The following is a 14,242-nucleotide window of genomic DNA, read 5'->3' as shown; positions in this document are numbered from 1 at the left end:
AGACTGCCATGATGATCAGAAATGCATACTGTGATACTCTCTTAGCCTTTTCCCATAGTAATATAATAGTGATAATGACTCCTCCTTTTTACAAGCCATTAGTTGTGTCTCTACTAATTGGGGAAAGAGGATACTGCTATACAAGATTTCATGGTTAAGTGACTCAGGGGACAGGGGAAAAGATAAATTTCCTCAAGAGAGAAGAATAAATAGCCAACAGATTCAAAGTCAGAATAGATTGACAAAGAATAATTGTGTACTCCTCTATTAAGAGCAAGGGTACATTCTGGAAGCACAGATGGTATTCCAATCAATGAGCTATACAAAATGTACCAAGAAAAGGGTCTTGATACTAGATGGAATAGAGAAGAAAGAACTGTCCCTACAGATCTTTCTGAACTCTTATTTCCATGTTTGTCACACCTTCAGGGAGAATGGGAACTTGGCAAGCCCCAATTCAGATTAAAGAAATACACAGATGGGATCAGAGACCCCATATCAATTTGAGCATATATTGGAAAAACGGATCAAATACTGTAACTATGGCATCAATAGATACTGGGGTGAAGGTCTCCTTTATATATGGAAACTCTGATAAGTTTAAACACGAAACTGCTATTACCATAACAGGACTGGGAGGGGATGAAATATCACCCAGACAAGTCAAACTAATGATGAAAATTGGATAATTACCTAGAAAATAATATGTCATGGTAATTGTAACCATTCCTGAATACTTTATCGGAAACATATTGAAAAGTATGACTTTAAATTTACATGAGGGGAGATACCAATTTGCAGTAAGGAAGATAGGAATTAATGCAGTTTTAGTGGATAAAATGAAAATGGACCCGATCACTTTACCTGAACCTTCTAAAGTAATTACTTTATAGCAATATGATGTGCCAAGTGGGCAAGTTGAAATTACCAATACTATAAAGGAATATGTTGAGCAGGAGTGTTAGTCCCTACAACCACTTGATGGAAGAATCCTGTCTGGTCAGTACAAAGGTCATTTGGGACATGGAGGATGACAGTGGATTATAGACATTTGAATAAGGTGACCCCTTCCCTCTATGCTATTGTTCCAGACACCATTAACCTTAATAGAAAGGATCCAGAAATATGATGAGACTTGATATTCAGTTATTGAGTTAGCCAAGGCTTTCTCTACTATCCCAATAGACTGTAAAAATGGGACCAATTTGCTTTCACTTGACAGGGCTGACAATATATTTTTACACACTTGCCACAAGAATATCTGCATTGCAATATGACTTCTCATAGGATTGTGGCTGAACATTTACATGAATTAGAGCTACCTGGTGTACAGGTTACCCCCCACATAGGTGATAATATGATACAGGGGGAAAAATGTAAAAGATGTGGAAAAGAGTTAGATGCTTTAAATTGAGCATATGAAAAGCAAAGGGTAGAAAATTAACTCTGCAAAGATTCAAGGGCCAGCTCAAACAGTAATTTTTGGGATATGCAATGGAATAAGAGTATGTGAGAGACTTTCCCACAAACTCAACAAAAGATTCAGGATTTTTCTATCCCCACCAATAAGAAAGAGGTCCAAAAGTTTATAGGATTATTTGGATCTTGGTGACATCACATACTACATCTAGGACAAATTTTGAATCTCTTTTATAAAGTTACTAGGAAATAATATGAATTTGACTGGGGACTTGAGCAGAGTAAAGCTTTCGAAGAAGCAAAGGCCACTATACAGTTGACCATAGATTTATGGCCTATGCAAAATGATCTGGTGGAATTCCAAGTGATTGTATAAGATGAATTTGCAAACTGGAGTTTATGGCAAAAAGAGTAAAGCTGAAATGTACACTTAGAATTTTGATCTAGGAAACTCCCTTCATCTGGAATTCAATATACCCCTTTTCAAAAGCAGTTCTTAGCTGCAGATTGGGCTTTGGTAGAGACTGAACAGCTGATTCTGGGCCATGTGGTAATATTAAAGCCTAGAACCTGACTAGAACCTGGGTAATGAGTACCTCAGCTTCTCACAGAATTGGACATGCACAAGAGGCTAGCATAATTAAATGAAAATGGTATATTCCAAATAGACCTAAGATAAGTAAACATGGAATTTCTGCTTTATGTGAATCTATAGCAAGCATAGGTACTAAGGAAAATGATTCACTCCCTGAACCAAAGCAGCCATTGGTACAGTCCTTGGTAAAATGGAATGTGGGATATGATGGATTAACTGAAGAACAAAAGAGATATACATGGTTTACTGATTGGATAGCAAAATATTTGTGCCACAGAAGACATTGGAAAGTGGTAGCCTGTAACTCATGTACTAGGTTGACTTTGGAAAGTACTGGAATAGGTGGAAGTAGACAATATACTGACTTTATGGCAGTACTTCAAGTTATCAAAACAGAAAAAGGAGGACAGTGTCATATATTCACTGATTCATAGGCAGGAGGTAATGGGTTAGCTATACGAATGCCCATGTGAAAAAATCAAAATTGCGAAATTCATGGCAAACAAGTTTGGAGCATAGAATTGTGGGAAGATATATAGGATTATTAATTTGTCAGTTTTTTCATGTTGATTTTCATGTGGCTCTCACCATGACAGAAGTGAGTACAATGCACACGCTGACTGGCTAACAAAGATTGGTATTCAACATATTGTCCCTAATCTGACAAACCAATGATTTGGTACTAACAAAATAGGTCCGTCAAATGGTTGGCTGTTTAGGCGTCCAGGCCACATACTAGTGAGAAGGCCATATACTTAGTACCTCTCATTCATTGTTAAAACAAGTTGCAGAGGAATAATATATATGTCAATTGGAAAAGGAATGAATTGTTCCTTGGGTAGTAACTGGAGAGAAAACAAGGAGAAACGTACCAGTCCACATCTGGCAAATAGATTATATTGGATCCCTACCTCAAGATAAAGGGTACAAATTCATATGTACTTGTGTTGATACCTAAGCAGGTGTACTAGTGCATTGTCTCTATAAGAATGAGACCCAGCAAAACACTTGTAAAACTCTAGATATCATAAGTCTATCTTATTGAACCCCAATGCAAGTTCAAAATGACAATAGGTCACATTTCAAAGGTAATTTAATGAAGAGATATTTGTGTATTAAATAATAAATAATGGTTATATATTCCATATTATCCATAAATGTATGAGTTAATTGAATGGATTACTGAAAGATCAGTTAAGAATGTTAAGTTCTAATGATTCTTATCAACATTGGAAAGATAATTTGTTCACTGCTTTATATAAGTTGAAATATAGACAACTGGGAGGAAGTATACCTCTAGCCAGAATAACCTCAAATCTGAGGAACAAACACATAAAATCCCAAATACTGAATATTGAACTGTGAGGTCAGATGGCAAAGCACTGTATCCAGGGACACTTGGTTTGGCGGAATATGATTTATATTGTTTGGAGGACTTTTGGTTGGATAGAAAAGAAGTAAGAAAAATCTCTTTTAGAGTATGTATGAGAATCCCTAAAAATCGTTTTGGATGGATATTACCTAAATCAGGATTAGCAGCTTGAACAATACATGTATTGGCTGAAGTGATAGATTCTAATTATGAAGGAGAAATTATTGTGACATTCCAAAATTTAGGTGAACTCATACAGTTTTGTAAAAATGATAGAATAGTTCAAGTGATTATTATTCCTTGTGAAACAATACCCCTTGTGAAAACTGACCTTCCTTCCAAAATAATGAACAGAGAAACTGAAAGAGTTGGGTTCTACTGATGGAAAAAAATGGGAACTAAAGTCTGGGTAAAACAGAAGCCAGACAATGTTCCAAAGACTGGGGAAATTATAGCAAGAGGAAATATAATACCATAACTGTTGTTTATTCAGGAGAAGATGATTACCGAATTACCAAACTCATATATTCTACTGTGAATGAGGCTATGATAGTGAGTTCGTGAACTCTAGAAGCACAGCTGATCCCATATCTACCCTGTTTCTGGTTATTGTCTCCTTGTTTCTATTTGGCTTTTTGTTTGTTAACCATGTCTGCTAGATTTGTTTCCTGCAGGCTTAGTACCCTCCACCTGCAGATGCCTGATTAAGCAATCAATTAAACCAACGTCACCTCTGTCCATAACTGTGATGTGTCACCCCTGGACCTCGTGTTGACCAAACTCCAGATGCCAGTTAAAGAACTGACCTCTCAAATCAGACCTCTTGGGGTAGAGTAGGGACAAACCTACATCCAATATGAACAGGAAGTAGCTTTAGAAGAAGAGACCTTCCTCTTACCCCCAAATTTTAATCCCCTTTTGTTTGAGGGGGGAGTGATGGAGTGCTTGTATTCAAGCCCTACCCTAAGGCTTCTTTAGTTTGCTTATTTTCTGTTGTTCCTCTTACAGTTCTGTTCATACCAGTTGCCTCACTGACCCATGTATTGAATACAAAAGATCTTAGGGCCAAATATATTGATAATGCATTTTTGCTTGTTGTTAATGTAATTTTGCTTCTTAATGGGAAGATCTTTCCTATCCATTAATAGGCCCATGTGGCCTGCTTAAGTCACATGGAAGCCTGAGTCACATGTGGTATGAGGAACTCGCTGAATGAGTGGAACAGGAAGAGTAGAGCAGAACCGGAGGAAGTTGGTGAGAGCAGTTAGGGTGGAGGAGAGAGGTCACAGATAGCCACTGTTAGTCTTGTGAGTGTTTGTTTTTTGGGAAGACCTGCAATGGGCAGAGGGAGGAAGGCTTGAGAATGACTTTGTCCCCTGCAGGACTAATGTGTATCTAGTTCTTCGTTACTGTCACGGATTTGGTTTTCGAATGTTGGAATTTGGTTTCTGGTGCCTGAATAAATGTTTTTCTTCTCCCTTCTATATGGAGAGTCTGTTATACTTTGTGATACAGAACTATGCTGGCATATTCATAATCACCATCAGAGCTGTGAATATTGCCTTGGTGATACAGCTTTTTGAAACTAGGGGCTGGTTTATTTTTTATTTTTTGCTTTTCTTTATATCGCTAGCACTAAGAATAGTATCTGAGAGGTGCTTAAAAATATTGGTTGACTATGAATACACATTCACACACATTTATTGTTCTTGTTTAGTTGTTTTCGTCTCATTTGTGTCTGACTCTTTGTGATCTCATTTTGGATTTTCTTGGCAAAGCTCATTTTATAGATGAGGAAACTGAGGCAAACAAGCATGAGTGACTTGCCCTGGGTCACTCCGTTACCAAGTGTCTGAGGTCAGATTTGAACTAAGGAAGATGAGTCTTCCTGATTTTAGGCCCAGTACTCTATCCACTGCACCACCTAGCTGACATACACACACACACACACACACACACACACACACACACACAGGTGTATCTATGTATAATATGTATGTACATACACATGTGTACACACACACTTATATTTGAAATATTTTTCTTTGTGTATTTCTATTTGTAGACAAGTTATTCTAAAAGTTTTAGTGAAGTTTTAAGCTACTGAGGTTAAAATTTGCAATAAAACTCTCTATGTGTGTATATGCACATGTACACATGTATATAGCCATGAATATGTGTGCAATATGCTATTGATATATCTGTATTCATGCATATATAGATATAAGCATACATATTCTTATATATACACATTTATGTCTACATTCCTAGATATAGTAATTCCCTCTTTCTAGATTATAGAAACTCACTGAAACAGGATTGTTTCCTTTTTGTCTTTGTCTTGGCAGTGTCTAGCTTAGAGCTTAAAGTGTAGTAAGTGCTTAATAAAGCCTGATTGATTAATTGACAAGAGACTAGAGCAAGAAAGGAAAAGACATTTATGGTTTGATGTACGTGTGGCCATTAGGTTTAATGGGGAAAAAATTCTAAGGAAAATTTTAGGCAAGTTTCTATCATTTCCTCCCTTAGATCTCTGTACGAAAAGTCAAAGTGGTTCCTGCCATTTTCTTCTTGTAGTCTTCATCAAATTTCTCATTCTGGGCAACAGTAAAATGGTTCTTCCAGTCCCCTGGCATTCCTGAAACAGAGCAAAATCACATTATTAAGCTAATGATATAGAATTTTTTAAATAGGCATAAGTTTATGAAGTTATTTAATGAATGGGAGAGAGAAATTTTGCTTTTCAAGGAATATCTAGGAATGTCATTAACTTGAATGTACATATGAGTTTCAATAATAGCTTAGATTTGTATTGAATTTTACAGTTCACAAACTGCTTTTCACCTATCTTCTCTTATTTCATCTTCACAACAATCTTGTGATATAGGAGGGTTAGGAAAAATCACCTTCTTTTAATAGTTGAATCAGCTGAGACTCAAAGACTTATGGTCAAGTTGGGTAGTGGAACCCTTGGTCTTTTGATCTAATTCTGCTGCTTTTTCTGCAATGTTATGCTTGCTCTCCACAATATTCAGTGTTAAGGGAATTCTTAGACAAGTTACAGCTAGCATGCACTGGAGTTTGACTTCTCACGGAAAATGAATGAACTTCATGCACCTTTCCTCATGAACGGGGAAATGGAGTGATCCATTATGCTTGAAGGCAGGGTAGTATAGTTTGCCATAGGATTTTCCTTCATGATATCAAAAGAGGTGTGATAGATAATCTTATTGAGGATTTCCTCTGATAAGTCCTTCTCCAGGAACTTTAACATCTTCTGGATTTCCCGCTTTGGGTTCTAGATGAGGAGAAGCCAGTAAAGAAAAAAAAAATATATATATGTATAAATATGTAGGATCTTCTAACAGTCATGGAGCTCTACCATTTCTGTAAATATGACCACAGGATCATAGACTTAGAGCCAGAAGGGACCTCAGAAGTCTTCTAATCCAATCCAAGGTCAATTGATAAGCATGGAAACATTTTTGTTTTTATTCATCAAAATTCACATTCTTACCAACCCCTCCCACACTAATTAACAACACAAGAAAAATAAATATTTACAGTCAATCAAGACAAATGTCCATAATGGCCATGTGCAAACATTTTGTCTCATTCTATGAATTCCTCAGTTCTGTTTCAGGAAGTAGGTGCCACATTTCATCCTTAGTCCTCTGCAATCCTGGCTATCAATTACACTAAAAGTTCAGGAGAAGAATATTCCATACCATTTACATACTATAACTTTTTATACTTTCCTTAGTTTATGGGTACCCCCTCAGATCCCTATTCTTTGTCAGCTCCAAAGAATTGTAAATATTTTTGTACATCCTAAGAGTCTATTTTGCTTAGTACTAACCTCTCCCTAACTGTACCCTCTCCCCTTTCCCTATGTCTTCATTGAATGGAATATATTTCTGTACTTAACTGTTTGTCCTTCCTTCTTCTGACCAGTTTGTTGAGAGTGAGATTCAAGTGTTAGCTACTTCTCTCTACCCTATCTTCTATGTTTGTAGTGATGTCTACTTGAGCACTCTGATCATGTGCAATAATTTCTGCTAAACTTTCTTTCCCTCCCCACCCCACTAGTGTGTTCTCCCCTTCTCTTTACATTCTTTTCTAAGATCATCAGGACATAATAGAATCAATGATAGGCCTTGTCTAATTGGACTCATTCTGTGAACTCTGATGATAGAAGGTGTATTGGTAACGCATTTTTGCTTATTGTTAACATAATTTTGCTTCTTAATGCAAAGATCTTCCCCACCCATTAATGGCCCTTCCTATTAAAGGGAGTTTGATTAGGGAAGATTTGTAGGAAGGCCCACACTTTTTGTTAATTTTCTAATGAGGCACTGGTTCTCAAAGATTGTGATGCCCTCTGGCTATTAAAAATATATAAATACTCTCAGGTCAGGTTTAACTTTGGGGCTTAGTTCTTTGGAAGAAGTTATGTGTTCTAGATGAGACTCTGGGAAGGCACTAAGAAGCCCACTAGCTTTGAAAACTCAGATGTTGGTGATTCCTTCTCTGGTAACTATGTATGTATGGTCAGGAAGTTGTATCTGTCTGTTGCATTGTGATGTCTGTATTGTTTCCTGTCAAACAGTTTGGAAATTCTGTCTGCTGATTTAGATTTCTCTGTATTTTCTCTGAAGTTCAGGGTGCTGACTTTTCCCCCTTAAATAAGCGAATGATACATATGCTTGATTAAAGTGATTGTTAACCCCTCAACAGTTGCCTTTCTTTTTAGAAAAGCAGATCAAACAACCTATGGTAACAGGTCCCTCTGTCTATGTTGGGGTGCTTACTGATACAGAAGGATTCAAAGAGGAATCATGTATCATTTCCCCCATTTGGATATAAGTAGTTTTACCTTGATTAGTCCTTTATGATTGATCATTCATTTTTACCTTTTTATGTTTTTCTTCATGCCTGTGTTTGAATTTCAACTTTCTCTGTAGCTCTGGTCATTTCATCAGGAATGCTTGAATATCCTCTGTTTCGTTAAAGGTCTATTTTTTTTCCCTCTGTAGTACCATATTCATATTTCTTGGGTAAGTTGATTTCATATATAAGCCCATAACTTTTGATTTATGAAAAATGTTATCCCAAGTTTTCTGCTCCTTTATAGAAGTGGCTGCTAAATTGTGTATGTGACTAACTTTGGCATTTAGATTTTTTCTTTCCAGTGTATTGTAGTGTTTTTAATTTGACCTGACTCATATGGATTTTGGCTATGATATTTTGGGGTTTCTTTCAAGAGGTGATGGATAGAGTCTTTCTACCCTGCCCTCTGATTTTAAGAGATTTGGGCAGTTTTAAAAAAAAGAATCTTGAAATATTATGCCTACACTCTTTTTTTAGTCATGATTTTCAGTCAGTACAATGATTCCTAATTTTTTTCTTCATACTATGTTCTCAAAGGTAGTGATTTTTGCTATGGAATATCTTATATATTCTTCCACTTTTCCAGTCTTTTGACTCTTTCCGTTTTGTGAGGCAATTTGGGTAAAGTGACTTGCTCAGAGTCACACAACTGATGTCAAGCATCTGATGGCAGAGTTTAACTCAGATCCTCCTGACTCCAGGCAGTGCTCTATCCCTTCACTGGCTAGCTGCCTCTTGACTTTGTTTTAATAGTTTTGTTACTTCATAGAATTATTGGCCTTCATTTGGTCCATTCTAATTTTCAGAATATGTTGCTTAGGCAAGGTTTTTTTTTTTTTTTTTTTTTTTACCTATTGTGTTAAGCTATTAACTCAGTTTCCAATTCTGTCTTTCATAGCTTTCATTTCTTTTCTAGATTTTCCTCAAATGCTGTCATTTCCTTTCTAAAAATTTTTAGGGGCAGAACCAAGATGGCAGAGTAGAAAGATGGACCTGTAGAAGCTCCCCCACCATAGCCCAAAAAATACCTGTAAAAAATGACTCTAAACAAAATCGAGAGCAGCAGAAGGCAGAAAACAATAGAGTGAAAGGGATTTCCAGCCCAAAACAGCCTGGAAGGCTGATAGGAAAAGTCTATCACACCTGGCACAGAGCAGAGTGCAGCCAATGTGGGCCACAGCATGGTAGGGACACGACCCAGAAAAGGCTTCAGGGTACCACCAACAGCAGCAGTTCCCAGATTGCTCAACCCACAAACACCAAAGACAACTTCAAAGGTCAGTGCGAAAGCTCTTTAACTTGGGTGAGAAGAAAACACAGTCTGGACCCTCCAGCAGCCACTACAGCAGCAGCATCCTTTTTGGAGCCCTCAGCCTTTAGGCCCTGAGAGAATTGAGCAGCTGATCTGGATCTCAATCCTGAGTGGCTCTCCTGGGTTGAGGAAGAGTGCTGGTGTGGTGGAGCTGGTGGAGGCTCTGGAGAGACAACCCTGCAGACAGATCCTGGGAAGAACAGAGTGCCTGTAGCTTCTCCCAGACCAGAGTGCAGGCCAGAAGAGGAGTAAACACCTCTCCCTTGATTGTGCCACCTTGTAGGAAACTGAGAACTTATAGGACCCCAGAGTATACCCTATTCTTGACAAAGGACTGAAAAGTCAAGTAACTTGCTGGGAAAATAACCAAAAAAGGGCAAAAAAATAAGACCATAGAAAGCTACTTTTTGGTGAACAGGAATTTTCTTCCATCCTTTTGGATGAGAAAGAGCAATGCATACCTTCAGAGAAAGACCTAAAAGTCAAGACTTCTGCATTCAAAACCACCAAAATAAATATGCAATGGTCTCAAGCCATGGAAGAGCTCAGAAAGGATTTTGAAAATCATGTAATAGAGGTGGAGGAAAAATGGGAAAGAGAAACGAGACTGATGCAAGAAAATCATGAAAAGCAAGTCAACAGCTTACTAAAGGAGACCCCAAAATGCTGAAGAAGATAATACCTTTAAAAGTAGACTAACTCAATTGGTAAAAGAGGTCCAAAAAGCCAATGAGGAGAAGAATGCTTTAAAAAGCAAGGTTAGTCAAATGGAAAAGAAGGTTCAAGAGTTCACTGAAGAAAATAGTTCTTTAAAAATTAGAATGGGGCAAATGGAAGCTAATGATTTTATGAGAAACCAAGAAATTACAAAACAAAACCAAAAGAATGAAAAAATTGAAGATAATGTGAAATATCTCATTGGAAAAACAACTGACCTGGAAAATAGATCCAGGAGAGACAAGGTAAAAATTATGGGACTACCTGAGAGCCAAGATAAAAAAAAGAACCTACACATCATCTTTCATGAAATTATCAAGTAAAATTGCCAAGAGATTGTAGAACTAGAGGTAAAATAAAGATTGAAAGAACCCACTGATCATCTTCTAAAAGAAATCCGACAAGAGAAATTACTAAGAATACTGTAGCCAAAATCCAGAGTTCTCAGGTCAAGGAGAAAATATTGCAAGCAGCCAGAAAGAAACAATTCTGGTATTGTAGAAATGCAATCAGGATAACACAAGTTCTTGCAGCTTCTACATTTAGGGTTTGAAGGGCTTGGAATATGATATTCCAGAAGTCAAAGGAATTAGGATTAAAACCAAGAATTATCTACCCAGCAAAACTGAGTATAATACTTCAGGGAAAAAATGGTCATTCAGTGAAATAGAGGACTTTCAAGTCTTTTTGATGAAAAACCGCAGCTGATAAGATAATTTGACTTTCAAACACAAGAATGAAGAGAAGCATGAAAAGGTGAACAGGAAAGATAAATCATAAGGGACTTTCTAAAGTTGAACTCTTTGCATTACTACATGGAAAGATAATATTTGTAACTCTGGAGACTTTTCTCAGTATTTGTGTAGATGGAGGTATTATACACACATGTGTATGTATATGTGTATATATATGTATGTATGTATGTATATGTATATATATATATATGTATATATATATATATATATATATACACAGACAGGGAGCATATAGGATGAGTTGAATAGGAAGGGATGATATTTAAAAAAATAAAATTAAGGAGTGAGAGAGGAATATATTGGGAGGATAAATGGAGAAATAGAATGGAACAAATTATCTCCATAAAGGAGGCAAGAAAAAGTTTTTTCAGTTGAGGAGAAAAGCAGGGAGGTAAGAGGGAAAAACAAAGCTTACTCTCATCACATTCAGCTTAAAGAAGGAATAACACGCTCACTCAATATGGTATGATAATCTATACTACACTACAGGAAAGTATGGGAGAAGGAGATAAGTGGAATGTAGGGAATGATAGAAGGGAGGGCAAATGAGAGGAGGGAGTAGTAAGAAGTAAAAACTTTTGGGAAGGGACAAGTTCAAAAGAGAATAGAATAAATGGGGGGCAGGATAGGATAGAGGGAAATGTAAGTTAATCTCACACATCATGACTATTATGAAAGTGTTTTGCAATACTATACATAGATAGCCTATATTGAATTGCTTACCTTCTCATCAGGGATGGGTGGGGAGGGAGGAAGGGAGACAAGTTGGAACTCAAAGTTTTAGGAACTAATATTGAGAATTGTTTTTGCATACAAGTGAGAAATAAGAATTACAGGTAATGGGTAGAGGAATCTATCTTGCTCTACAAGAAAAGAGAGAAGATGAGTATAAAGGAAAGGAGAGGTGGGATAGAAGGGAGGGCAGATTGGGGGAAGGGGTAATCAGAATGCATGATGTTTTGGGGTGGGGGAGAGGAGAGATGGGGAGAAAATTTGGAACTCATAATTTTGTGGAAATGAATGTTGAAAGCTAAAAATAAATAAATCAACATAAAAAAACCAAAAGAAAACCCAACCTCCCTCCAAAAAAAATTTTAAAACTCTTAAAAAAGACTCTTGCTTCATCTCTCTCAGATATTCTCATCAAATTTTGTTTTTGTTTGCTCACTCTTCCAGTTCACTTCCTTACTTTGGTCTTGATGTGAAGGCCTAGTCTGGGCTGGTCCTATTGCTGTATTCTTGAGGTTTTGAGAGTGTAATGTTATTTTAGGATCTCAGGGATAAGCTGGAGACCTGAATTTTAATTATTCCCAAAGTGGTCTGATTCCGGGCAAAGTGTGATTTCTGTCTATAGGTTTTTGTCCTGGGTTTACGTCTGAGAATGAGCACACTATTACTGGATTCAAGGCTTTTCAGATGTCTGGAAAGCCTTATTGTCAGAGTGTTAGAATTATTGAATCCCCTTTAGTTTAGAATTCCTGCCTTGCTAAATTTCAGGGTGGGTTACATGCTGCAAATAAGATTGGGCTCTATGCTTAGTGTCTGGGTCATACCACTACTGCTGTAGGCTTCTGCACCTCCTCTTTTCTTGGAATATAGTCTAAGCTCTCCCTACCTGGAAATGCCTCACCTGAGGATAGGTCCTCTTTTCTAGGATCTGTGAGCTGGGACTGAGTAAGGGGTGACAGTGTTGCCAGTTCTTATCTGTACCCATTACAGTGTGGTGTTCTGGCAATGGTCTGGGACCTCCTCTTGCTTCATGTATAACCTCTCCCTAATTGGTAGAGTGCTCCAAGGGGCAGTATGCTATTGGCCCCACCTTATTTCCATTGAAAATCTCCCTATTTCCCTATGCCAAATTGTACTGGGCAAATGCCTTGCTGAATCTTTCTGGATTTCTCCATCAGGATTTATCTGGCAAATTTCTTAGATGTGATTGGAAGAGTTTTGTAGAGGAAAGAAAGGAATAGCAGATGAAAAAAATAAACATTTCTGTAGCAAATATTATGTGCCTGGTACTGTGCTGAGTGCTTTTAAAAAAATTTTTAAACAGATATCTTTACTACATCATTCCACTCCCAAATGCTAGGCTTCTTGCCTAGCTTGCCACCTTGGCTTTAGCTCCAAATAAGTGTTTTTTAAATGTTTGCCTTGTGTCAAGTATTCCTCTCTAGCCTCTGCATGCTTTCTTTTCCATGCCTTAAATGTCTTCACACCCAGGCAGATCACTTTACTTCTGGACTTCTTACAAGAGAAGCATCCTTTATCTTTGGAGCCCATTCCTCTGATTGACTGGTTCCTTTTAGAAGCTCCATTTTAAGAGAAGTGCTCAGGTCAATCATATCTTCCTTTCTTTCCACTCCTGGCTCTCTTGCTCTATCAGTAAGCTTTTTTTTAGCATCCTTTTATGTGTTGTTTTCCCTTATTAAATTGGGGGCAGCTAGGTGGTGCAGTGGACAGAGCACCAGTGCAGAAGTTAGGAGGACCTGAGTTCAAATCTCACCTCAGACACTTGACATTCCCTAGCTGTGTGACCTTGGGTAGGTCACTTAACCCCAATTGTCTTATCCTGGGTCATCTCCAGTCATCCTGATGAATATCTGATCACTGGATTCAGATGGCTCTGGAGGAGAAGTGAGGCTGGTGACCTGCACAGACTTGCCTTACTCAAAACAAAGTCAAGTGCAAGTCATGTTGTCATTCCTCTGATGGCATGGTCTTCTTTGGCAATGAAGGATGAACACACACACACTTAATATCCCTTATTAAATTTGAGCTCCTTGAAGAGAGGTACTGTATATTTCACTAATACTAGAATTCACCCCAAATGTTGACATGGACTATTTCTGCCTATGAATATTTGGAGCTCCTTTTGGTTTGGTCAGTCACAGTCGGACACTCTGAAACTTGACTCTAGCATAATGATGTCATTTTCATCTTCTTCAAGAATAAAGGACAAACAACCATCAAAACCCCCAGTGCTTAATACAGTGTCTAGTGCTGAGTAATTACTTGATCAATACTGTTTACTTGCTGAGGATACAAGAAGGGCAACTACAAGGAATGTACATTTTAACAGAGATAAAAAGTCACATCCCAAATATATGCCGACTAGGTGGAAAGTAATCTCAGATAACCTGGCAGACGCTAGCATCTGGAGGAATGGAAAAGATCTATTGCTG

At 37.6% G+C, this 14,242-nt stretch overlaps 1 protein-coding gene across 2 annotated transcripts in view; it reads right to left on the bottom strand.

The window, feature by feature from the left end:
• Positions 1–5,895: 5,895 nt before the first annotated feature.
• The window catches only part of LOC140511192 (sulfotransferase 1C1), a 28,874-nt gene continuing 20,527 nt past the window's right edge, over positions 5,896–14,242 (bottom strand). For both annotated transcript variants that reach the window (XM_072620207.1, XM_072620208.1), the window contains exons 6-7: positions 6,504–6,684; positions 5,896–6,024 (exon numbers count right to left, since the gene is read on the bottom strand). In XM_072620207.1, the coding sequence (XP_072476308.1) occupies positions 5,912–6,024; positions 6,504–6,684 (294 nt within the window). In that variant the 3' untranslated portion in view covers positions 5,896–5,911. The remainder of the gene's footprint in view (positions 6,025–6,503; positions 6,685–14,242) is intronic.

Source organism: Notamacropus eugenii, chromosome 6, assembly GCF_028372415.1.
Source record: "Notamacropus eugenii isolate mMacEug1 chromosome 6, mMacEug1.pri_v2, whole genome shotgun sequence".
Lineage (NCBI taxonomy): Eukaryota > Metazoa > Chordata > Mammalia > Diprotodontia > Macropodidae > Notamacropus > Notamacropus eugenii.
The sequence above is the reverse complement of the archived record's forward strand: the minus strand, read 5'-3'. Positions and strand labels throughout refer to the sequence as shown.